General features: G+C 47.3%; 1 protein-coding gene across 11 annotated transcripts in view; it reads left to right on the top strand.

The window, feature by feature from the left end:
- DOCK3 (dedicator of cytokinesis 3) overlaps positions 1–22,750 on the top strand; it is a 289,619-nt gene that overhangs the window by 242,186 nt on the left and 24,683 nt on the right. For 10 of the 11 annotated variants that reach the window (XM_025271944.3, XM_025271942.3, XM_025271937.3 and 7 more), the window contains 8 exons: positions 4,766–4,851; positions 7,264–7,290; positions 7,417–7,512; positions 9,387–9,447; positions 9,930–10,023; positions 12,233–12,381; positions 18,387–18,473; positions 19,780–19,884. In XM_025271944.3, coding sequence (XP_025127729.2) covers positions 4,766–4,851; positions 7,264–7,290; positions 7,417–7,512; positions 9,387–9,447; positions 9,930–10,023; positions 12,233–12,381; positions 18,387–18,473; positions 19,780–19,884 — 705 coding nt within the window. The remainder of the gene's footprint in view (positions 1–4,765; positions 4,852–7,263; positions 7,291–7,416; positions 7,513–9,386; positions 9,448–9,929; positions 10,024–12,232; positions 12,382–18,386; positions 18,474–19,779; positions 19,885–22,750) is intronic. The other variant, XM_025271936.3, reaches the window with a different exon arrangement.

The raw sequence follows: 22,750 nt of genomic DNA, 5'->3' as shown, positions 1-22,750 counted from the left end.
TTAGGGTACTCTTCCCTGGAATGGACCCCTTTTACCCTGGCACATGATGCAGATTGCCAGGCTGTAGTTCTAGTGTAGTTCTTGGCCGTCTTGAGTCCCATCCAAGGGTTTCCCTCCCTTGCTGGCCAGAAGTGATTTGTGGATTTTCTTCATAAAGTGCTATCAGAGAAGAATCAGAGGAAAAGAACTGAACATCATGTGAAAGGACTTTTCTGATCAAGGAGAGAGTGACTGAGACTGTAACCTCCCAGCTTCACTCAGAGGGCGGTCCCAGGAGCATGTTGTCTTTTCTCTCTCAAGGTTCCCCAGTGCATATGGTCCAGGCATTTTCTATGGCTAGAGCCCAGACCAGAAAACTTATTAGAGCTGAGAACTTCACAGACTCCTGCACAGAGGGCTGGGCCCATGAGGGATAAGTGCTTGGTTTCTGACCACGTGGCTTCAGGCTGTGCCTCTGGGCGGTTCCTCTGCCACCCCTAAAGTGGAGGAGAGGTCCCCTGCCCTTGTATCTGTAGCTCCAAGGAATAGGACTAGGAACAACAGATAGAAAACAGTGGTGGTAATACCAGTTTTAGCCAATAAAAGGAATAACTTGCTCGCAAAAAGTGATTTGCTATAAACTGGCCTGGTTTCAGAGATGCGGAACTCCTCTCTGTTGGTGGTTCTCAAACAGAAGCTCCCTGGAGTCCTCTAGGGAAGAGTTCTCTGTTACCTTGGGGACTGTAATCACTCCCCTCTAAGCTCCCTCCCAACTCTGTGATTCTGGGAAGAACCAGTGGTCTTAGAGTGAGTGATTCTAACACTGAGCAACAGACAGGGCAAACAGTAATTTTTTAATTTTTATTTATGTATTTTTATATTTACAAAGAGTAAAATTCACTCTTTGGGATTTACAGCTCTGTAAATTTTGGCAGACACATGAAAGTCATGTAACCACCATCACAATCAAGATTTAAAAAAAAAATTTTAATTCCTAAAATTTCCATCTCGCTACCCCTTTATAGTCAAACCCTTCCCCTACCTTTAACCTGTGGCAACCATTGATCTTTTCTCCATCACTGTCATTGTGCCTTTTCCAGAGTGTCATGTAAAGAGAATCATGTAGACTGTAGCCTCTTGAGACTGACTTCTTTCACTTAGAACAGTATGATTGCATCAATTATCTTTGTTGTTATTCAGTCGATCAGTCGTGTCCAATTCTTTTCAACCCCTTGGACTGCAGCACACCAGGCTTCCCTGTCCTTCACCACCTCCCAGAGCTTTCTCAAACTCATGCCCATTGAGTCGGTGATGCCATCCAACCATCTTGTCCTCTGTCATCCCTTTCTCTTCCTGCCTTCAATCTTTTGCAGCATCAGGGTCTTTTCTAATGAGTTGGTTCTTCACATCAGGTGGCCAAAGTATTGAAGCTTCAGCTTTAGCATCAGTCCTTCCAATGAATATTCAGGATGATCTCCTTTAGGATTGACTGGTTTGATCTCCTTGCAGTCCAAGGACTCTTATGAATCTTCTCCAACACCACCATTCAAAAGCATCAATTCTTTGGTGCTCAGTCTTTTTTATGGTCCAACTCTGTCACTGTTTACACTTTTTCCCCATCTATTTGCCATAAAGTGATGGAACTGGATGCCATGATCTTAGTTTTTTGAATGTTGAGTTTTAAACCAGCTTTTTCACTCTCCTTCCATAAATAAAAATTTCACCTTCATCAAGAGGGTCTTTAATTCCTCTTCACTTTCTGCCATAAGGGTGGTGTCATCTGTATATCTAAATTCCAGCTTGTGCTTCATTCAACTGGTGTTTCACATAATGTACTCTGCATATAAGTTAAATAAGCAGGGTGACAATATACAGCCTTGATGTACTCCTTTCCAATTTTGAACCAGTCCATTGTTCCATGTCCAGTACTAACTGCTGCATCTTGACCTACATAGAGGTTTCACAGGAGGCAGGTAAGGTGGTCTGGTATTCTCATCTCTTTTTAAGAATTTTCCACAATTTGTTGTGATCCATACTCAAAGGCTTTAGCATAGTCAATGCAGGAGGCAGGTAAGGTGGTCTGGTATTCCCATCTCTTTTTAAGAATTTTCCACAGTCAAAGGCTTTATAGTCAATGAAGCAGAAGTAGATGTTCTTCTGGAATTCTCTTTTTCTCTGATCCAGCGGATATTGGCAATTTGATCTCTGGTTCCTCTGCCTTTTCTAAAGCCAGCTTAAACATCTGAAAGTTCTTGATTCATGTACTGTTGAAGCCTTGCTTTTAGAATTTTGAGCATTACTTTGCTAGCATATGAAATGAGTGCAATTGTACAGTAGTTTGAATGTTCTTTGGCATTGCCCTTCTTTGGGATTGGAATGAAAACTGACCTTTTCTTTTCAAGAATATTGGTTTTATAAAATAAAAGTAACTCCACAGACCTGAAATGTTCAGTATTACCAATTATGACGTTATATTTGAAGACCTTAGCATTTTGTGTAACCTAGAGACATTGATTTTGCATACATTGATCTTTAGTGTCACATTTTAAATTTCTCAGTTTCTCTTAGTAACTTCTCCCTTTATCAGCACTACAGGGAGTGAAGAAGTACTGTCCCTAAATCCTTCCATCACCAGCTCCTTTGCCTAATATAGAAGTTCTGACCCTGGAATAGGCCTCAGAATGACCTGAGAGCTTGTAAAAACACAGATTGCTGACCCCCCACAACCCCTGAGTTTTTGATCCAGTGGAGCCTGGGAATTTGTGCTTCTAATAAGATCTCTGGTGACTTGCTGCTGCTGGCCAGGGAGCCATTTTGAGAACTCCAGGAAACGGCTGTGCCCATTTTTGCACCGTCGTACCCTCTGCTGCTCCAGGTCCCCTCCCACCTTTGCCCTGTTCTGGAAAGCACAACCTATACCTGCGTGTGTGAAGAGAGATCCCTACCTGACTTTGCATGACCCCAGGCAAGTCCCTGCTGGCACCTTTTCTCCTCACAGAGAAAGGCAGATGACCTCAATCCCAAGGACTGCAGTCCTCAGACTTTGTGTGTCTTCCGAAAAGTATATTCAAGCAGCTGACTCATTAGGCCAAATGTAGATGTACAGCCATCTCCACCCTGGCCGTAGCAGACCGCTATAAAAGGGCCATATTTATTCATCCATTTTCATTTTCCACTGATAGGATTTCAAAAGCCATAATTGCCTTCAATGACTTTTCTAATTCAGTTATTCTTTTACTACTTCATTGCCTTAGGACTCTGGCCTTGTGTAGAATGAGAAAATGCCTTTTGTTATAGCTCATTATTAAATGGAGCCATACCACTTTTTGTTGATATAATATATACAAATAATTGCACAGGACCACATTTCAAAGGTTAATGAGCAGTTTAAAAGATTTTTTTTAATCTTATATCACTTTAAAACTTATTTCTCACTTCAGAGTAAATGCATTGAGGCCTATTAGGAAAGTGACTGAGCACTGTTGAAAGCCTTGCAAATTAGTGGGTTAGGAATGGATGCAGTGTTGCTCCTCACAGTTTGGGAATCCAGTAACAAGTGCAAGGGCCCCCAGTGACAAGGCAGCTGCAGGGGCAGCAGCAGTCCAAGGGTTCTGGGTCCTGTGAGGACAAAGAATGGAGCCTTTTCTCCTCAAGGACAATCTCTGAAGGAAACCCATCTCCCTCAGTGCAAACGAATGTCAGCCATTAAGGTCAGGACCAGCCCCCAGCAAGCATCCTTTGTGACTGGCTGACGGAGGGTAAAGTTCTAACCAAATATGTCTTGGGAAATAGATAGGGAAACAGTGTCAGACTTTATTTTTGGGGGCTCCAAAATCACTGCAGATGGTGACTGCAGCCATGAAATTAAAAGACGCTTACTCCTTGGAAGAAAAGTTATGAGCAACCTAGATAGCATATTCAAAAGCAGAGACATTACTTTGCCAACAAAGGTCCGTCTAGTCAAGGCTATGGTTTTTCCTGTGGTCATGTATGGATGTGAGAGTTGGACTGTGAAGAAAGCTGAGCGCCGAAGAATTGATGCTTTTGAACTGTGGTGTTGGAGAAGACTCTTGAGAGTCCCTTGGGTTGCAAGGAGATCCAACCAGTCCATTCTGAAGGAGATCAGCCCTGGGATTTCTTTGGAGGGAATGATGCTGAAGCTGAAACTCCAATACTTGGCCACCTGATGCGAAGAGTTGACTCATTGGAAAAGACTCTGATGCTGGGAGGGATTGGGGGCGGGAGGAGAAGGGGACGACAGAGGATGAGATGACTAGATGGCATCACGGACTCAATGGACGTGAGTTTGAGTGAACTCCGGGAGTTGGTGATGGACAGGGAGGCCTGGTGTGCTGGGATTCATGGGGTCGCAAAGAGTCGGACACGACTGAGCGACTGAACTGATGTCTTATACATACAAATTCTGTTGAATGAGAATTTTTAAGAAAGAAAAGCAACACTTGACAAATGCATCTTTTGGATCCAAAATACTTCTCTTTCCAGAGAGTCCTTGCCTTTTGCCCCTAGTCTGGGAAAAGAGTATCTGAGATGTACGTGTAAGCTCCAGCTCTTACTTAAACCCCCAGAGTGGGATCCCTTCCTGATGGGGGGAGACAGGGTGGCCTCCCGGTGCTGTAGGTGAGATCCCACCTTCTCCAGAATTTCTTTGGTACAAGAACAAAAGCAGGAAGCAGTTCCCCAGTGTCCTCACCCATCACAGAAGGCTGGATTTCGCATCCTTACCCTGAGCTCATTTCGGGTTTACAAAATCTCTGCTTCCCTCTAGGTGGAGGCCGAGCTGATTGACAAGCTGGACAGCATGGTGTCAGAAGGGAAAGGCGATGAGAGCTACAGGGAGCTCTTCGGCCTGCTGTAAGCTGCTTCAGCCCGAGGCACCCCACGTTGGAGTAGAGGGTGAAGTGGGCTAATGAAGGGTAGGGGTGCAGCCTGTTCTGGGCAGGCTTCAGAGTGTGGGTATCAGGAGAGACCCAGGTTGTTGCTGGTGGTAGCAATGCTCACCTTCTGTCAACAGAAAAGAGACTTCATGACAGCAGGCTCTCTCAGGGATTATCGTAGTTAACTGAAAGATGTAGACACAGATAGTAACTCTGAGCTCTTGGGTTTGCCAATAGGAAGAGGATCATCATATGTCTTCATGCCATGTACTGTATCCTAGTTGGGCAAACAGCTCATGGGGACTCAATAAGGGCTCAGTGCTGGCCTTTCTGAGGAGGGGAAGGGGTTTAAATCTCAGCTTTGTAAGATTGTACAGTCAGCTTGAAAAATGCTACCATCCATTTTGTGATTTAAACAAGTTATACCCCCTTTCCAGACCAGTTTCACTTGTGAAACAGGGTGGCTATACTGACTGAATGTCAGGGCTCCCAGGTCCACCACTATGGCTTCTGTCCTTAGTTGATGGGGCCACAAAACCTGACAAGACCCAGCTATAGGGCTCAGTCTAAAGGAGGGACATAGGAGAGCCGTGGTCCTCCCACATAGGCAGTAAATTGGGTTTTTTATCTTCCCGAAAAGCAAAATGTGAAGACATTTACAGCTTTAGAGCCCCCTCCCATCTCATTCATTGTTTCTAGCTGTGAGATTTTCTAGCTGTAGCATTTTGAAGATAAGCTTATAACATATTTTCTGTTAATTATACTGTACATTTGCTTAGAATTTTACAGTGGACAAAATATGTTGACATTTCTGATTTAATCCTCACAATACATCTGTGAGGTGGGCAGGGCAGAGAGTATTCTGATGAGTAAAAATAATGCAGCTGAGCTTGGAGAGCTGGTGGCATTGCCCTCAGTTGCGTGGCCACTAAGAAGCATGTCTGGGGATACCACCCAGACATTCCAGTTTCAAGAGGGGGAAATCTTTCTCCTGTACCCTGTGTATGTAGTTTGTTCCTTGATGAGTCATGGAATAAAATGTGAATTCATTTGAAACTTAAATAATTTTAATTTGTGAAAATGAATCCATCCTTAGGGTTTCTCTTTTGGCCAGAGATGTTTCTAATTATGGAAATAAGGAAGCGAAGTCTCTTCCTAAGCCACTCACTGATGATTTTACTACAAAGGAAAAAGCACAAAAATAACTTGGAGTTAGTAATTACCTGGCAAAGAAGTGTTTCATAAACTCTTTTGAGTCATGTCTGAGAACTAAAAGCCACTGATAACCGTGGAGCAGCATTTCCCAATTTATGTTTAGGAGAAGATGTTTGTGTAGGTACACTGGGGGATGTAGATCATGGGCTAATCAGTTTAGAAAAGACTCAGTGAAAGAAAATTAAACAAAGCTCTGTATTATAGAACTTCTCAAAGCCTTCAATATGCAGAAAGGTGTGAAAAATCTCTTCAGAGGAGGGTGTAGTGATCTACCAGTTTCATGCTTGTTTGCTCACAGAACACCTCTTGTCCCCCAGGACAGCAGAGCTCTGTAGAACATAGTTTGGGAAATGTGTACACAGTAGCTTTTCCCACACAGCTCAGAGGTGAGAACCAATGATCCTGCCATCTTGCTGCAGGAAGATGGGTCACCTGGGAAACCCTCACTGTCTCAGAGGCCCCATCTCAGGTTAGATGCTCTGTGCAGGGAAGACAGTTGGCATCACTATAGCATTAACAACAGTCAGGCTATGGGTGTGAGTCCCCACTTCGGGTCCCTGGCTGAGCCCTCTACTCTAGGGGACTCTCATGACCTCAGGGAGCTAGGGCCAGTGTACAAAGGAGTCAGCAGCAAGACCTGCACCTGGGATCATCAGTGGGAAGGTAGAGGATCTCAGAAGCCAGGTTCTTTGGAGTAATCAGAGCCTACCTGGAGATAATAGGAGCACGGGCTGACAAGTGAGAAAAGGACCCAGGCATGTAGCTCTTGGCTCTGGCCGTTTTCTATGGAAGTCTCCTGTGACAGTGGAGATGACCAGGTATAACTCTTGGACTCACTCTCTGTCCTTCATGCTGGGCCCTCAAGACTGATTGCAGTCTTACCCTTGGTCTACATGAAAAGGCTGGTCAGCGTGTTTGCTGAGGATGGTTCTGAGCAGTGATAGAGGCGGCCAGCCAGTTGGCAAAGCCAGGTCTCTCCCTCAGTGGACTGGTCCTCAGCTGCTTCCTCAGAACAGCTCTCACAGGGTGTACCCCTACAGGGGCTGGGGCTCTGAAGCTTCTCCCTCAGCTCAGGGGCATCCTTACAAGCTCACACAGGACAATGGAAGACATGTTCATTTGTTGCTGTCCATTCAGTAATTGCTTTGTCTTTGCTTTCTGCTGCATGGAGTAGAACCCAGCTGTTTGGGCCCTACCCCAGGTAAGACTGCCATGTGGTAAGTCTGCCGTCTCCAGATCCATCACAGGCCCCCTGGGCTCTGGGACCTCACTCTGGTGCCCCCCGGGAAGCTCATGAATTGTGCGTTTTGTTTGCTTCTATCAATAGCCTGCTGGAGAAGGTTGAACAGGAAACATGGCGTGAGACCGGCATTTCCTTTGTAACCTCAGTCACCCGCCTCATGGAACGCCTTCTTGACTACAGGTATCTTCTCAGGAACCTACCTGACCTCTTCTCTGGTCACGTGCTCTCCCCAGCAGGAGGATCCCCTGACCTTAAAATTGAGACCACGTGACCACAAGAGGCAGGGCTGTTCTGGTGTTGTGTGCCATCACCAGTCATTAGGAATCTCCTGATTGCCAAGGAGGCAGGGGTGAAAGCCTTCTCTCAGGGGTAGACCAGGGTTTCCTGAGCTTACCACTGATACGTGGGCACATGTACCCTGGAGGTGTCATAGGGACATGTAGCCATCCGGCTTTTCATCCAGAAAAGTCAAGGCTCAGAGGGGTGGGAACAGCAGAAAGGAGGAGAAGGGCTGTCTCCAGAGTGAGAGGGGACCTTAGTACAGACCTTCCTCAGAGCCGTATGGCAGGTGGGCAGAGAAATATCACCCAATACAGAACTGTTGTACTTGTTTGGACTTCCTTGGTGGCTCAGCAGTAAAGAATCTCCCTGCAATGCAGGAGATATGGATTGGACCTCTGAGTTGGGAAGATCTCCTGGAGAAGGAAATGGTAACCCACTCTAATATTCTTGCCTGGAAAATCCCATGGACAGAGGAGCCTGGCAGACTGCAGTCCATGAGGTGGCAAAGAGTCAGACACGACTTACCAATTACACAACAACAGAATTGTGACCCAGGAGGACTTTCACTTCTTTTTTCCAGGGCAAGGGGTAATTTTCCCATGCCTCCATTCTTTGTGTAAAATCTATTTATTTCTGTCCCTTGACCCTGGCCAGGTGTAGATGAGAGGAGGCAGCGTGTGAGCTCAGAGATCTTTATGATATGTGGAGTCTGGGAGTTCACATGTAATCCATTTTTTCCTGAAAGCCTGCCTTCTCAGTCATATCATGGCTTTTGACTTAGCCTAAAAGGAATACTGCCACTGCCACTGGGGCCTTAGTTGTTCTCTCAGTAGAGTTCAGGGGAGCCAAGAGGGCCTTTGGGGAGGTTACAGGGGAAGGTGATAAGGAATGAGGAGGGTATTGATAGAGAAACCAGCCCCAAGCAGTGGTTGTCTTCTCTGTGCTGTGTCTTGTGCAGGTATCAGGGGGGTGCACCTGGGACTCAGGTAGCTGTGTGTACAGGAGGCTTCTTACTGGATTCACAGTCTGGTCCTCATTCTTTCATCTCCTTGTGCTAGGCCACCCCTCCTTGCTAGAGGAGCATGGATTTGATCAGTTCCCACTCTCCTTTGGCAAGGATCCATTCTCAGTGTTCCTGTGTTCTGTGTCTGGCAGGCCAGCCGTGACCCCTCCTGTACCCAAGCCTGTTCAGCAAAAAATGCAGCTCAGGCCTGGCTGAAGCTACCCCTAAATCCTTCCAGTTGGAGGGGATTCCAAGTACTAGAGCACAAGAAGGACACCACAGGGAGAAAAGTCAGTGAGATGATTTATGTGGCGGCTGTGCCATGGTTGCTGGGCTACTGGGTTCTGAAGGCAGGTCCCTGGAGTAGAGTGTATTGGCTTCTCCTAAAAACTGTCCTACAAAATGAAAACTGCCCTTTAAGGACGGCTCTGTGGCTCCCCTTCAGGGAACTTGAGGGTTTAACCTTCTACTTTACTGACATACTTAAGCACTGAAGACGTTGGTAGGTGCTCCTGAATGCCCTGATATAGCCTCTGGGCTCTGTACTCTGCCACCAGAACAAGGGTCCAGCTGAACAGAGATATTTGAGCCCTAGGAATGGGTCCACAGCCTGGAGGAAACACACAGTACAGCCCCATCCGTGGACAAGTTTCTGTTGGGGAGCATCTTCCTCTGGGGTTTGGACACACTGAAGCCTCGGGGACACTGCAGGTCTCTGAGTTGTCCCAGAGGCACCACTTGGTGCATTCATCTTCACTCTCCCCTCCAGGGATTGCATGAAAGGAGAGGAGACAGAGAATAAGAAGATTGGCTGCACTGTTAATCTGATGGTGAGAGAACCTGGGCTCATCCTCCTCTCTGCCTCATGGAGTGGCTTCTGTCCCGCCATGTGTTCGCCTTGTCGTTTCTGCAATACATGGCTACAAGCCTAAGGGTTTGCATCAGGACATTAGCCCTGTCCCTGGAAACTCACATTCCCACTCGGGAAAGGAATACAATGAGCCTCTCCTGGGACAGAGCTGTAGCCTGGCCTCTTAGCAAGGTCCCACCAACCCTGACATCCTGTTTCCACCACTGATACTCTTCCTCTTTCTCACCACTCAGGACCCCTGCAGACGTGCCAGAGGTTTTGCTCCCAGCAGGGGTGCTTTATGACAGTCCCTTCTCTTTCTGGTGCTGGCCGCCCCCACGGCCTGTCTCCTCCTTCCTGTCCAGCACTCCCAGGGTTTTGGCCAGCTGCCTGAAGCTTAGATACAGCCTCCAGAGGGGGCATCCCCTCTCGCCTTCATGTGTACTTCCTCCTCTCTTACAGAACTTCTACAAATCGGAGATTAATAAAGAGGAGATGTATATCCGCTATATCCATAAGCTCTGTGACATGCATTTGCAGGCAGAAAACTACACAGGTAAGCAGGAAGGGAGAGCCAGGCCTCCTCCTGGGAAAGGACTGGACAGACACGCGCAGCTGACAGGGGAAAGCTCTGAGCTGGGGCCCGCCAGGTGTCAGCGGAGTGTCAGCGCCCACGATGCCCATCCCCTCACCCCTTGCCCTCAACTCCTTTGTAACGTGTGGTGGAGAGAAAGCAGGGGGACCTTGCCCTTGTGCCTGGCTGCCGAGGTTCTTCCACTCCCTTTGCCTCCCGTTCCCCCTCATCTGAGGGTGACCTCCAGATCCCGGGAGCCAGGTTCAGAGCCTCCTGAGCTCTTTGTTGCTCCTCGTGAGCAGAGCCTTTCCGAGGACCTCACAGCTGGGCTGAGTGAGGCCACAGCCCAGGCTCTTCGCCTGACTCGGGGGCCTCCAGAACGTGCTGGCAGACCTGCCTTGTGGTCTGGGCTCTTCCCCTGCAGCCACCCTGCAGCCCCACACTGAGCTCCCAGTGGAGAGGATGGACAGCGTGCACCTGACTTTCTGACAGGCTGGACAAGGGCCCTTTCACTGTATCACAGTTTCGCCCATTACTAAGGCCTTTTCTAAAAGAAAAATTAAAAAACATAGCTGTCACTCTATTTACTGAGTGCCGCTCTGAGTCAGGAAGACAAGTGTACCCACATGTGCCCTGGGTGATCACCTTGTGCCACAGTTCCCCCCAGATTAACCACTTCTTCACCATGGTAACCAGCCACCACATCTTAGCCCTTGAGCCACAAGTGGTGTGACAGGCCAGGAAATTCAGGCTGTTCTTGTCCACGGTGTTACTAGAATGAGATGAATTTGTAAAAATGCAGAAACTTCCTTCCCTATTTTCTGTTAGATGTTAGAGAGTGTTTCACGGAGATTCCACCTTTCCTGACACAGCTTGGCAAGAATTAACTCTGAAATAACTGGGCTGAATCTGCCATCCTCTGCATCCACTTCCACCCACGATCCCAGCAACCCTTTGAGGGGGCAGTGAAGTGATAGACTGAAAAGTTCCATGTATCAGTAGAGGCATTTACTAAACTCCTAGAGGACTGGGATGAGACTGAGAGGCTAGGTCGGGAATTCGGACAGAGAGAAGGTGCTAAGCCTTGCTTCTGGTGGCCTCCAGGAATAACATCTAAAAAGAATATTGACAGAGAAGAAAAAGATTCACATGATTTTCTAAGTTCCACAGAGAGGCCTTGCAGGCCTCACAGGCTTGTCCCCACAGTCAGAAAGGGCTTCGCAGCTCCAGTGAGGAGTCACGTGCGTCCCTGGGCAGGAAGGCTGGTCGCCAGAGCGTAGGTCTCGGAGAGGCAGAGGTGAGCAGGGCCTGGGAAGGCTGTGGGCAAGCAAGCCTGGCTAAAACTGGAAGTGGGTCACAAGATAATTAGAAAAGAGATTCTCCACAGTCATGGGGACCAGATTTGAACGGGGCCTTGAAGGCCAGACAGAAGCTCAAGCTAATTAAGTTGCCAGTAGGAGATGCCCGCCAAAAAGGAGCAAAAGAACAGGATGGAGCAGGCTGTGTGATGAGGACCCAGAGCAGCAGCTGTAATTCAGTGTGACTCACTCCTGGGGGTTAGGAAGCCACGGTATTGAGCCACGGCTGTTTTAGAAACCCTCCCTAGCAGCTCCATGTGTACGGGAGACGTCACCAGTCCTCGGCCCTGGGCCCAGCATCAGCTGTAGTTTCCTCTATGAGTGGAGCCCTTCACACAGTTAGCACCAAACACTCCTGCTCTCTGGTCCCTTTAGAAATGGTCAAGATGAGGAGAAAGGGTCATTCCCAGGGCCATGCTGAGGTCAGAAAGTGGAGCTGGAGGTATGGAGGCTGGCTGTGGGATGGCCGAGGAAAGCCTGTCAGAGCTCACCCCTCCGATCCAGTTCTGAGTAGGTTGGGAAAGAAGCGCTAGTCCCTTGAGCAAAAGGGAACCCAGGAGCTCTCTCTGACATGGCAGTGTGCCCCAGAGCAAAGCAGCCTGTGCACCAACCCTGGGGTACCTGAGCCACACCTTATCCAGAGCCCAGAGCAGGTGACCAGGCTGAGGAAGGACGGTATCCACTAGGTCCCTTTGTGCTGTGGTCAAGGGCTGGTGGGTGGCTGGACAGCCCCTCTCTCAGGTGTGGTACCCGGCATCCCTGACCTGGGCTGTGCACACCAGGTCCCCGGGCACTTGGCTGCCCCGGGACCTCGCTAGAGCCTGTCCCCACAGAAGCTGCGTTCACTCTGCTCCTCTACTGCGAGCTGCTGCAGTGGGAGGAGCGGCCCCTGCGGGAGTTCCTCCACTACCCATCCCAGACGGAGTGGCAGCGGAAAGAGGGGCTGTGCCGCAAGATCATCCACTACTTCAACAAAGGCAAGGTGAGTGTCCCCAGGCGAGACTTCGAGTGCCTCGGCCCCTACTGGGCTCCATGGCACCTTAACCCTGCAGGGGTGGCAATAGCTGCAGAGGGTGCTGTGAGGGGTGGTGAGGAGGTGGGTGCCCATGTGCATGCATTGGATTTGGAGGCAGCATGACTTTCTCCAGGGAAAAAAAATAACAGCTTAATTCTGTGGCTTGGAAGCCAGTCGCAAATTGAGAGTGTAAAAGACAACCCCACATGCCAGTTTTGCACATCTGTAAATACTAATGCTCCAAGATCAGGGGCTTCTGGGCCCCCTGCTTGTGTGTATTAGATTTACTTAGGTTACTGGAGCATTCTGATCCACCATAGAAAATGTGAGCCATAAAAATGAATGGATTTTAACCACAGCCAAAGGAGGCCCTTACTGCCTCCTGTCCATGTTCTTGTCTTGGGTCTCTCTTCCTTATAACACCATCCAGGTTCCTCTCACAGGCTTGTCCCCTGTTAAACTTGACTCTCTGGAATTAGCAGGCATCGTCAGCATTGGTTCAGACTTCCTTGGAACTTCCCTACCATCCTGCTCCAATCTCTGGGAGAGTTCTTGTGGGGCCCTCTGACCACCTGCTGTTGGGTGTGCCCCATACACTGGAAAGGCTAGGTTTGTGTAACTTGTTGAAGCTGTTCTCTCATTACTCAGCTTTGAGCACGTCTTAGAAAGCTAAACTAGGATCATGCAGGGATCTATAGTGGCTGAACACCAGACTTGAATGAAAAAATTTTTTAATGAGTTATTTCATCATAAAAAAGATTAAAACATTAATACCTTTTGCCCATAACTCAGAAAACATTCATCAGGTTTATACAGCATGGGAGACTTCTGTTTGTCAAAAACATCCACCCACGTTAGGGAATGCGCTGGTAAGTAGGAACCTGTCCGAAACCTCAGGAGCTCTCATTCCACCCAGCCCGGAAAGGCTTGCTCTCAGCCAGCCACACATGACTGAGCGACAGAGCCAGCCCAAAGCATCCTCTCCTTGCTGGTCCAGAGATGGACTGAGGGCTCCATGCCAGCTCTTCCTGGCATGCAGTCCACCTGGAGCTGCCACCTACCCATGTGCCCAGTGAGCCCTCCCAGCTCAGAGGCACTGGCGTAAGCAAGGTGTGAGCGTGCAGGAGTGCTGTTAGTGTATTAGGTCTCTTTTCTTGCCATGAGCATAGAGCACAGAGAAGAGCTGTGCTTATATGACTGAGCCTACCCGTGGATCATTTGAGCATTCATGGTCCCCTTTTCACTCCACACTACAATAGTGTTAAAAAAGCAGATTTAACGCTAAGTATGAACAAGGGAAGGGTCTCACAGATGGCTCAGTGGTAAAGAATCTGCCTGCCAATGCAGGAGACATGGGTGCAATCCCTGGGTCGGGAAGATCCCCTAGAGAAGGAAATGGCAACCGACTGCAGTATTCTTGCCTGGCAAATCCCATGGATAGAGGAGCCTGATGGGCTACTGTCCCTGGGATTGCAAAAGAGTCAGACACCACTTAGCAACTAAACCACAGCAGCAGCAACGTGGACAAGGGAGGGTAATGCAAAGCCTGCCTGAAGATTGTGAATGCGCAGGAAGGGGAGAAGGACTGAGAGGCTCTGTAGGCCACCTTCTCAGGAATCTCCCACTCCTTCTGCCTTTGCTGTGAATTGCTGGGGGAGGTGCTTCTGTGCTCAGTACAGACCACTCAGTGAGCCCTTCCATGAGCTCATCCTCTCAGGGTATTTATCAGAGGCCTTCTCCTGGGCTTGTATAGAAGGTGTGACTTTTCTGTTTCTGTTCCTCCATACCTGATGGAGTCAGTGGATAGGGCTAACCCATTCTCTTGAAAGCATTCAGGGCCTTTTTTCTAAAGGCTCCAGAAAAGCAAACCCTGGCTGATACAGAAAAACTTCCAAAGGGTTCTCAGTGCCAGGAGGAAAGTGAGCTTGGCAGTCAGAGGAGGGCAGGAAGAGAGAAGACTGCAAGGGAGCAGGGGCAGGCAATGAGGTTCTTGACCTCAGCACTTCTAGCACAGCCCAGCTCACAGCCACTTTCCTCCCACTCCTAGTCTCTCTGTTACCCGCCACATACAGACGACCCCATCTCCTTTGGTCCCACGTTTCTCTCCTGAGTATCTAGAAGGACTGAACCAGAAGTCCAGCTCGTGGCCACAGCTTTGCCCGGGGTCATTCCCTCCAGTGGTAAGGTGGTCAGCCTAGGAAACTGGGCCAAGGTGATTTGGGTTGTGGTCACAGAGGTCAGCTCTCCCAGGCCAGACAAGGATAGAGGGACATTCCAAAGGGTGTGCCCAGATGGGAGTTAAAAGAATGAAGGGAAGATGAGAAGATGGGAGGCAGTCCTTCATCCCAGGGAAGAGGGAGCAGATAGGAAGGGAACCCCTGCATATCTGGCACACAGACCATCAGGTATGAACCAGCCCTCCCTGTGGGGGTGGGCTTGGGCCCTGCTGCCCAGGGCTGCTGTTGCTCACACTCCTTGGAAGGAAGGACAGATCTGTTACTTCTGATACATTGTGTGTAAACAGAAGTACAGAGACTGCCCGTCTGGAGTCCTGGCTTTTGCCTGCCTTTCCAGTTTGAGCAGAGTGAGCCAAGTCAGTGCAGCTTCCGTTCCTGTGAGTGAGGGCAGCATGGATGTACAAACACACATCTGCCCAGGTGGGTGGAAGTGACTGGATTTGAGACACCAGTTAGGAGTTGTGGGCTGCTTTGCCTCCTGCCTTTCTGGCAAGAGAAAAGAGGTAGATGGTATGCATCATACCTGCCAAGCATTCCCTCTCTGTGCTCTGAGGTTGCCCTCAGAACCCCCAGTATTCCAGCACAACCCTAAAAGCTCACCCTTTGGGTGGGATGTAGGTGCAGGCTTGGAGCAGCAAGGCTACAAATGAGGACAGAGATGCCAGTGAGGCAGATAAGCACTGATCCTCGTAGGAGAGGAGATCAGCTTTCCTAGGAGCTGCTGTGTCAGCAGGCAGAGCGCCCTGAGGCTCACATGGGGCCGTCAGCACCTAAATGAGCAGTTCCCCATGGGGTGCTCCTTGCAAGCTGGCCGGCTGTCTGCACACACACTGCTTAGCCAGGCTCTGTGGAACTGCCTGCCAGGCAGACCCTTCACTAAAACCTGCCCAAGCAGCACTTGGAGCTAGAGAGAGGACAGACACGTGCCCCCTTTAAAGCTGCAGTGTGGGGGCACAAGAGGCTTTCTAGCTCCCTGAGGCAGAGGAACTGTATTGGAGCAGAGAATCAGAGTCTATTTAAAATTCTCTTTGGTTTGTTTCAACATTTTTAATTGGTCCTTCAGGTCAAGCCATATTGCATTAATTTCTTCAAAGGATAGAAATAATGTGCTCTTTTTAGGAAACACAGTCCTGAATAAAATAGTGTTGTCCTTCTCCCTGATGCTATTTCAAATCTATGTTTTTAATAAAGTCCTTATTAAACATTCATACTAAAACCCTGATGGGTGAAATTACATGATGTCTGAGATCTGCTTCCAAAACTGTAGGGAGGAGTAAGTGAGATGTGAATGATACAAAACTGACTCTGAGTTGGTCATGGTTGAGGCTGGGTTATGAGTACCTAGGGGTTCATACTTCTGTGTTTCCATATGCTTAAAGTTTTCCTATAATAAAAAATTTTAATTAGTATTTAGAAGTTGGGGAGAAGAGCCTATCTAAAATACCAAGTAAACCTTTGATTCCCAATCTCCCTAAGAGAGAAAGCACTATATTAAAAAGAGGAGGAAATGGACAGTGTTGGCCCTTGGTGAAAGCTGCCATTAGATGGGCCTGCCACCATAATAGGAGCCACACCACAGAAACAGCCTGAGACCTGATTAGACAAGGATTATCTGAAGCCTACTCTAAAGAGTAGAATATCTCTATAAAGGAAATTGTTGGACCTACTGCCAAATCCTTGGGTAGCTACTTCCTTCTTAGCTTCCATACTTCTTTCTAAGCTTAAATCATCTTAACTTAAAAGTCATTATTTCCTGCATTAACTCATTAAATAAATCTTGATTGAGTACCTGCTCATGCCTGGCCTGGTTCTAGGCTCTGAAGATAAAGGATATAAACAGACCCTGCCCTCATGCAGCTTTTCATCTAATTATGACTAGCACAACATAAAAATAAATACTTCTTAGCCCAGAAATAAACCCATATACCAACAGTCAATTAATCTTTGACAAAGGAGGCAAGAATATACAATGAAGAAAAGACAGTCTCTTCGGCAATTTGGTGTTGGAAAAGCTTGACAGCCACATGGGGACCAATGAAGTTAGAACACTCCCGCACAAAAATACACTCAAAATGGCTTAAAGATTTAAATGTAAGACGTGACAGCATAAAGCTCCTAGGAGAGAATATAGGCAAGATATTCTCGGACATAAATTGTAGCAATGTTTTATTCAATCAGTCTCTCAAGCAAAAGAAATAAAAGCAAAAATAGATAGGGCCTAATCAAACTAGGAAGCTTTTGCACAGGAAAGGAAGCCATAAACAAAACAAAAAGATAACCTATGGACTGGCAGAAAGTATTTCAAACTATGCAACTGGCAAGGGTTTAATTTCCAAAGTGTACAAACAGCTCATAGAGCTCAATATCAAAAAAGCAAACAGCCCAATCAGAAAATGTGCAGAAGACCTAAATAGACATTTCTCCAAAAGAAACATGCAGATAGCCAACAGGCACATGAAAAGATGTTTAACGTCACTAATTATTAAAGAGATGCAAATCATAACTTAATGAACAACGGGTATCACCTCACACTGGTGAAAATGGCCATCATCAAAAAGTCTACAAATAATAAATTCTGGAGAGGGTGTGGATAAAGGGAACCCTCCTGCACTCTTGGTGCAGCCAGTAGGGAGAACAATATGGAGGTTCTTTAAAACACTGAAGACAGAGTACATTTAGTTACATGATCCAGCAGTCCCACTCCTGGGCATATATCCAGAAAAGAAAATAACTTGAAATCAAAAAGATACATGCACCTAATGTTCACATCAGCGCTGTTTATAATAGCCAAGGCATAGGAGCAACCTAAGTGTTCATTGCAAAGAGTCGGACATAACTGAGCTACTGGACTGAACTAACCAAAGTGTTCATCAGTATACGAATGGATAAAGATGTGGGGGGGGTGTGTGTGTGTATAAGCATATGCAGTGGACTATTACTAAGCCATTAAAAAGAATGAAGTACCACCGTTTGCAGCAACATGGATGGACCTAGAGATTGTCATACTAAGTGAAACAAGTCAGAGAAAGAAAAATACTATATGATATCACTTATGTGTGGAATCTAAAAAACTATACAGATGAACTTATTTATAAAACAGAAACAGACTCACACACATAGAAAACAAACTTATTGTTAGCAAAGGGGAAAGAGTAGAGGAGGGATAAATTAGGAGTTTGGGATTAACAGATACACAGAACTATATATAAAATAGATAAACAGCAAGGACCTACTGAATAGCACAGAGAACTACATTCAGTATCTTATAATAATCTATAGTGGAATCTGAAAAGGAAAATATATATGTGTGTGTATGTGTTTATATGTATGTATATAGTCTTATTTATATAACTGGATCACTTTACTGTATACCTGAAACTAACACAGTATTGTAAACCAACCATATTTCAAGTTTTAAAAGCAAATGCTTTTTTAAAGAAGATAGCTTCAGAGTAATGAAAAGAGAATAGATAGGGTGGGTGCTTGCCCTTGACAAGATAAGTCATAAAGAGGCCTCTTGGAGGTGGAAACATTTGAGTAAAAACCTGAAAGCTGTGCACTGAGCCAGAGTGTCATAATTCTGTGTGTTCTCCACAAATTGGTTTTGAGCATGTGTTCCTTGTGACATATGAGTTGCTGGAGGCCTTTAGTTGTGCCTTCTGATACGTTTGGCAAGGCTTGGACCATTCTGAGGATGCCTTCCGTGCTTCAGCCTCATTCCTGTTTCTGTTGCAGAGTTGGGAGTTTGGGATCCCACTGTGCAGGGAGCTGGCGTGTCAGTATGAGAGCCTCTACGACTATCAGAGCCTCAGCTGGATTCGGGTGAGCTTCGCCCCTCCCCCTGCCCCAGCCCTGACTGGCAGTGCTCATGCTTTTCTGGCATCAGCTTCTAAGGGAGCACTGACTGAGCAATTCAGCACTGGGTTGAGTGCTGTGGACAGTGCAGGAGAAGCAGAAGCCAAGGTTCCTGCTCTTAAGACGCAAAACACACACCTGACAGATGACTGCATGATCCAGACCCCGAGGGCCACTGGTGCTCAAGGAAGGGAGCAACAGCATATGCCGGATGGGATGGGGGTGGTTCAAGGAGGAGGTGGCAGTCCACCTTCAAGAAGAAGCTTCTCCTGAAATAATTTCGTTCAGATACGTCTTATCTTAGTGTTTCCCTGCCTTGGCTTGTGGTCACTCCTAAGCATCCAAGTAAAGAAAGTTCTTCCTGTCTTTGATGCAAAACATTCAAAATTAAGTGAAATGGACTTTGAAGGTCTCCACCAAATTTTTCCTTGTTTCTGGTGCTGGGTTTTGAATTATAATAGCTGGTTAAGTCTCTGGCAAAGAGAAATCAGTTCATCCGCCTCCTGCACCCTTGTCAGTGTGTTCCCTGATCCTGATCAGGCTCTGTGTAATAGATGAGGTTCTACACCAGTAAATTTTTGCTCTGGTCTTTGAAGGTCACTGCTCCCTGGCAGCCTGAATTGATTGAATGGATTAGGGACATCTTCTCAGTCAAATTTCAGTGAGTTTTTCTCAATCTGAAGCCAGGTTAGCCAAGACTAAAAAACTTACCAACCTGGGTAATGCCAGACATCATGGATAGTAGTTCCACTTTTAAAGTTTAAAATCTCCGAAATTGGGACCAGTACAGTGACTCTGGTAACTAAGCCTTCCTCATTTTGTTAGCATCTTGAGTCAGATGGTAAATGAACTAGAGCAATGCAGTTGGACTGATGGTATCACCTATAGGCAACACTTACTGTCAGTTGGTGTAGTATCATCAAAACCAGAAATTCCTGAACAAAAAAGAGGAAGTCCATGTTAAATGTGTGCCCCTGAAAGTACAGGAAGTCTGAGTCTGTGTGGGGCTGGGTCCACTCACTGGGCAGAAGAGTCTGAGCAGCCTCTCGGGGCTGCCCCACCTCCAGGTGATGATGGGGAGGGAAGGTTTCCTTTCCATCCAGCAGCTCCCCGGCGAGGGGTTGATCGTGGCTAGGGGCTCACTTTTTATCTAGACTGAGTCACCACATTCTCTTCCCAAAAGGCTGTGTCTGCTTAGGCCTGGGAGAACTTGCTTTGGACACACCACTAGCAGTCAAGCCAACCTGCAGGCAACTGCCTTTCTCGTTCACAGAAAATGGAGGCTAGCTATTACGACAACATCATGGAGCAGCAGCGCCTGGAGCCTGAGTTCTTCCGGGTCGGCTTCTATGGCCGGAAGTTTCCTTTCTTCCTTCGGGTGAGTCCATTCAGGTAGTCACAAGAACTTCTATCATATTTTACACATAATTTATAATCTGTTTGTTTTTTTCTTTTTTAACCTTTTTTCCTATTGCACTGAATAGTTCCTTACGAAGAACTGATCAGAATATTTGAATAGTTCCTCACGAAGGACTGATCAGAGTGTTTGGCTTTATTTGACTGAACTGGGTACCAACTTTAGACTGTCTTTCTCTCTGCAGTTAAACTGTTTTGCAGCTACCTGGAATATATGAGGGTGGTTTTCTTACCAAATCAACCAGGATCCTGCAGGAAATGACCAGGGTTTGAGAATACCCCATAGATAATATTTAGAAACCTTCCACCTTCTGTTTCCACGGTCCGGAATCCTCCGTTGTGACTATTCTCTGCCAGACAGGACATCGGTGCAGCCCTGACCTCAGTAGTAGGCTTCACAGTCAGGGTGGAGAATCACTGAGTTGAGAGATCTCCCTTTTGAGGATAGTCCCTTTTGCTCCTGGGGTTTGTGGAGCAAACCAAACATTGGGTTTGGCTTGAGAAGAAGGCCTTTCCAAGGCAGCCAGTTCTCTGGCCAGGGTGACTACAGCCATTTTGCTCCACCACTGCTGGAAAGGCTGGGCAGGGATATAAACAGAGTGGAAGGATTGCCTGAGCACAGACATACTGACACCAGTTGAACAGTTGTGATTGTTTTTTGTCTTTATTTAGCACAATCCAGAGGCACCAGGAGGAGTCAGCCTGGGCTTGTAGGCTGTAGCCCATAAGTAGCTGTTCTCAGATGACCTAAATGAAGCCTTGCTGATGGAAGGACCCAGAGGCTGCAGTTGAGACCTAAGATTAGCTCTGATTGTCCCCAGCTCCAATATCATACTAAAGTTCAGTGTCCACAAGTTTCAGGAAGCTGCTAGGAAAATTTATAGGATTCCTTTGATGTTCTTGGGAACTGTCTTACCAGGCCCAGTAAGATAGTTCTTGGGATCCTATCGTACTGGAGAAATTGCTTTAGCCAATGAGCAGTAATAAGCTTGGTATCTCATTGAAGGTCAGCAGAACTTAATGGCTTCTTTTAAAAAGAAGCCAGTCTGCTAAGCGAGAGTCCAGGCTGACCACATTTTGGATATAAGGCAGGTCAACACGCACATTTCCTGGGCAGCAATTAGTCTAGGCTAAGAAGAATAATGATTTCTGTAGGAATTAGAATAGTGACAGGGACAGCAAACACACCCTGCCTGACTGTGATTCCCCAGAAGGCTCGAATTCTGTTCCACAGAAGGGTTGCCAGTAGCAGAATGTGCCTCAGTAGAGGCTCTCCACAGGCTGCTGGACCTCCTTCACTCTCTAGGAGCATCCAGCCCAGGCTTATCAGACGGGGCATGTTTGTTGCCCCATCTACATAGATCATACAACAGTAGTGGGGGTAGAGGTCAGCAGAAGAAGGAATAGTGCAAGAATCCCTGGGTCGGGAAGATCCCCTGGAGAAGCGAATGGCTTCCCACTACAGTATTCTTGCCTGGAGAATTCCACGGACACAGGAGCCTGGCAGGCTACAGTCCATGGGGTCGCAAAGAGTCAGACATGGCTGAGTGACTGACTCTTTCTTTCCCAGAACCAAAAGCATCTCTAGGAAGCCCTTCAGTAAGCTAATGATTCTAGCCTTGTAACTTCTTTCTCATTTTATCTTTGCAAGTTATGCTTTATTGCCATTTTACTCTCCTTGTTTAGTCCCACGATTTGTAACGTAATCAACTAGATTTTACTCCAAAACATCGTTGTTTTGGCTCTTACAAAATCAAGCACTGGTGTGCCCCATTTCTGTCCCTGTCAAGCAAAGAAGTCTCCACCATGGTTCCACCTGGCTCCAACCCCCCATGCTCACGTCACAGGGAGCATCGGTGTCTCAGGGCTCTGAGAGCTTTCTGACAGGTAGGACCTGGCATAAAACCTGCATCTGAGCCAGTTACAGTCTAAATATTCAAACATGGTTTCCAGGGTGCCAGTGATAGAGGAAGAATAACCAGGAAACGTCACCCGTCAGTCCATCCTCATCTCCACACCAGGAGCTATGTTGCAGGCATACAGGTCTGCTTGGCCTGGCCGCATGCTGTCCCCCCTCCCTCAGCTGTTCAGTTCATCTGCAGCAGATGGAATAAGGCCAGCAGAGGTAGCCGTTCGCCTTGTAAATGGAAAGGACAGAGGGGAAAACAGTGGCAGCCAGATCCGTCCTACATGGGGCTGCTGGGACCCTGGCCTGAGCAGACTGGAAACCAACAGCTAGCCTCAAGGTCAATGCGCTGTGCCATTCTCCTGCTGGGTCCTCCCCGGAGCACTAGGCTGCTCTTTGACCTTCCCTGAACACAGAGACCGTCTATTACTCCAGCTCTGTCAGCTTGAATCCTCTGGACCATCTGCCCGTGTTGCTTCACAAATGTGATTATCTGCTAATCTGCATGGAGACAGGAAAACATCCAGCTCTCCTGTCTTGGGGGAGTTTCTTTTTCTCTTCATTTTACCCATGAACAGAAACTGACGAGGATTGTACATTTTGCATGAAAAGGCCAGTTCTTCACAATTAACCTTCTTTGTCAGTTCTGCTTATCAAGCAAGGAGCTTGTAAATGTCTCTGTTCTCTGACTACTGGTCTGTTCCACTGGGGAGGCCGGCCTGCTTCCTGACCTTGACTTTCCTTTCTACTGTTGCTCTTGCATTCTGATCCATCTGGACATGTGGCCAAACCGTACCAGAGTTCTCCCATAGTAAGAGAAGAAGTGAAAAGTGGGCAAAAATCCTATTCCAGAAAGATTGAGGTTATACTGTATAGCACAGGGACTCTGCTCAATGTTATGTGGCAGCCTGGATGGGAGGGG

The sequence above is a fragment of the Bubalus bubalis genome, chromosome 21 (assembly GCF_019923935.1).
Source record: "Bubalus bubalis isolate 160015118507 breed Murrah chromosome 21, NDDB_SH_1, whole genome shotgun sequence".
In the NCBI taxonomy this organism is placed as follows: domain Eukaryota; kingdom Metazoa; phylum Chordata; class Mammalia; order Artiodactyla; family Bovidae; genus Bubalus; species Bubalus bubalis.
This window is presented reverse-complemented; position numbering and strand designations above follow the sequence as displayed.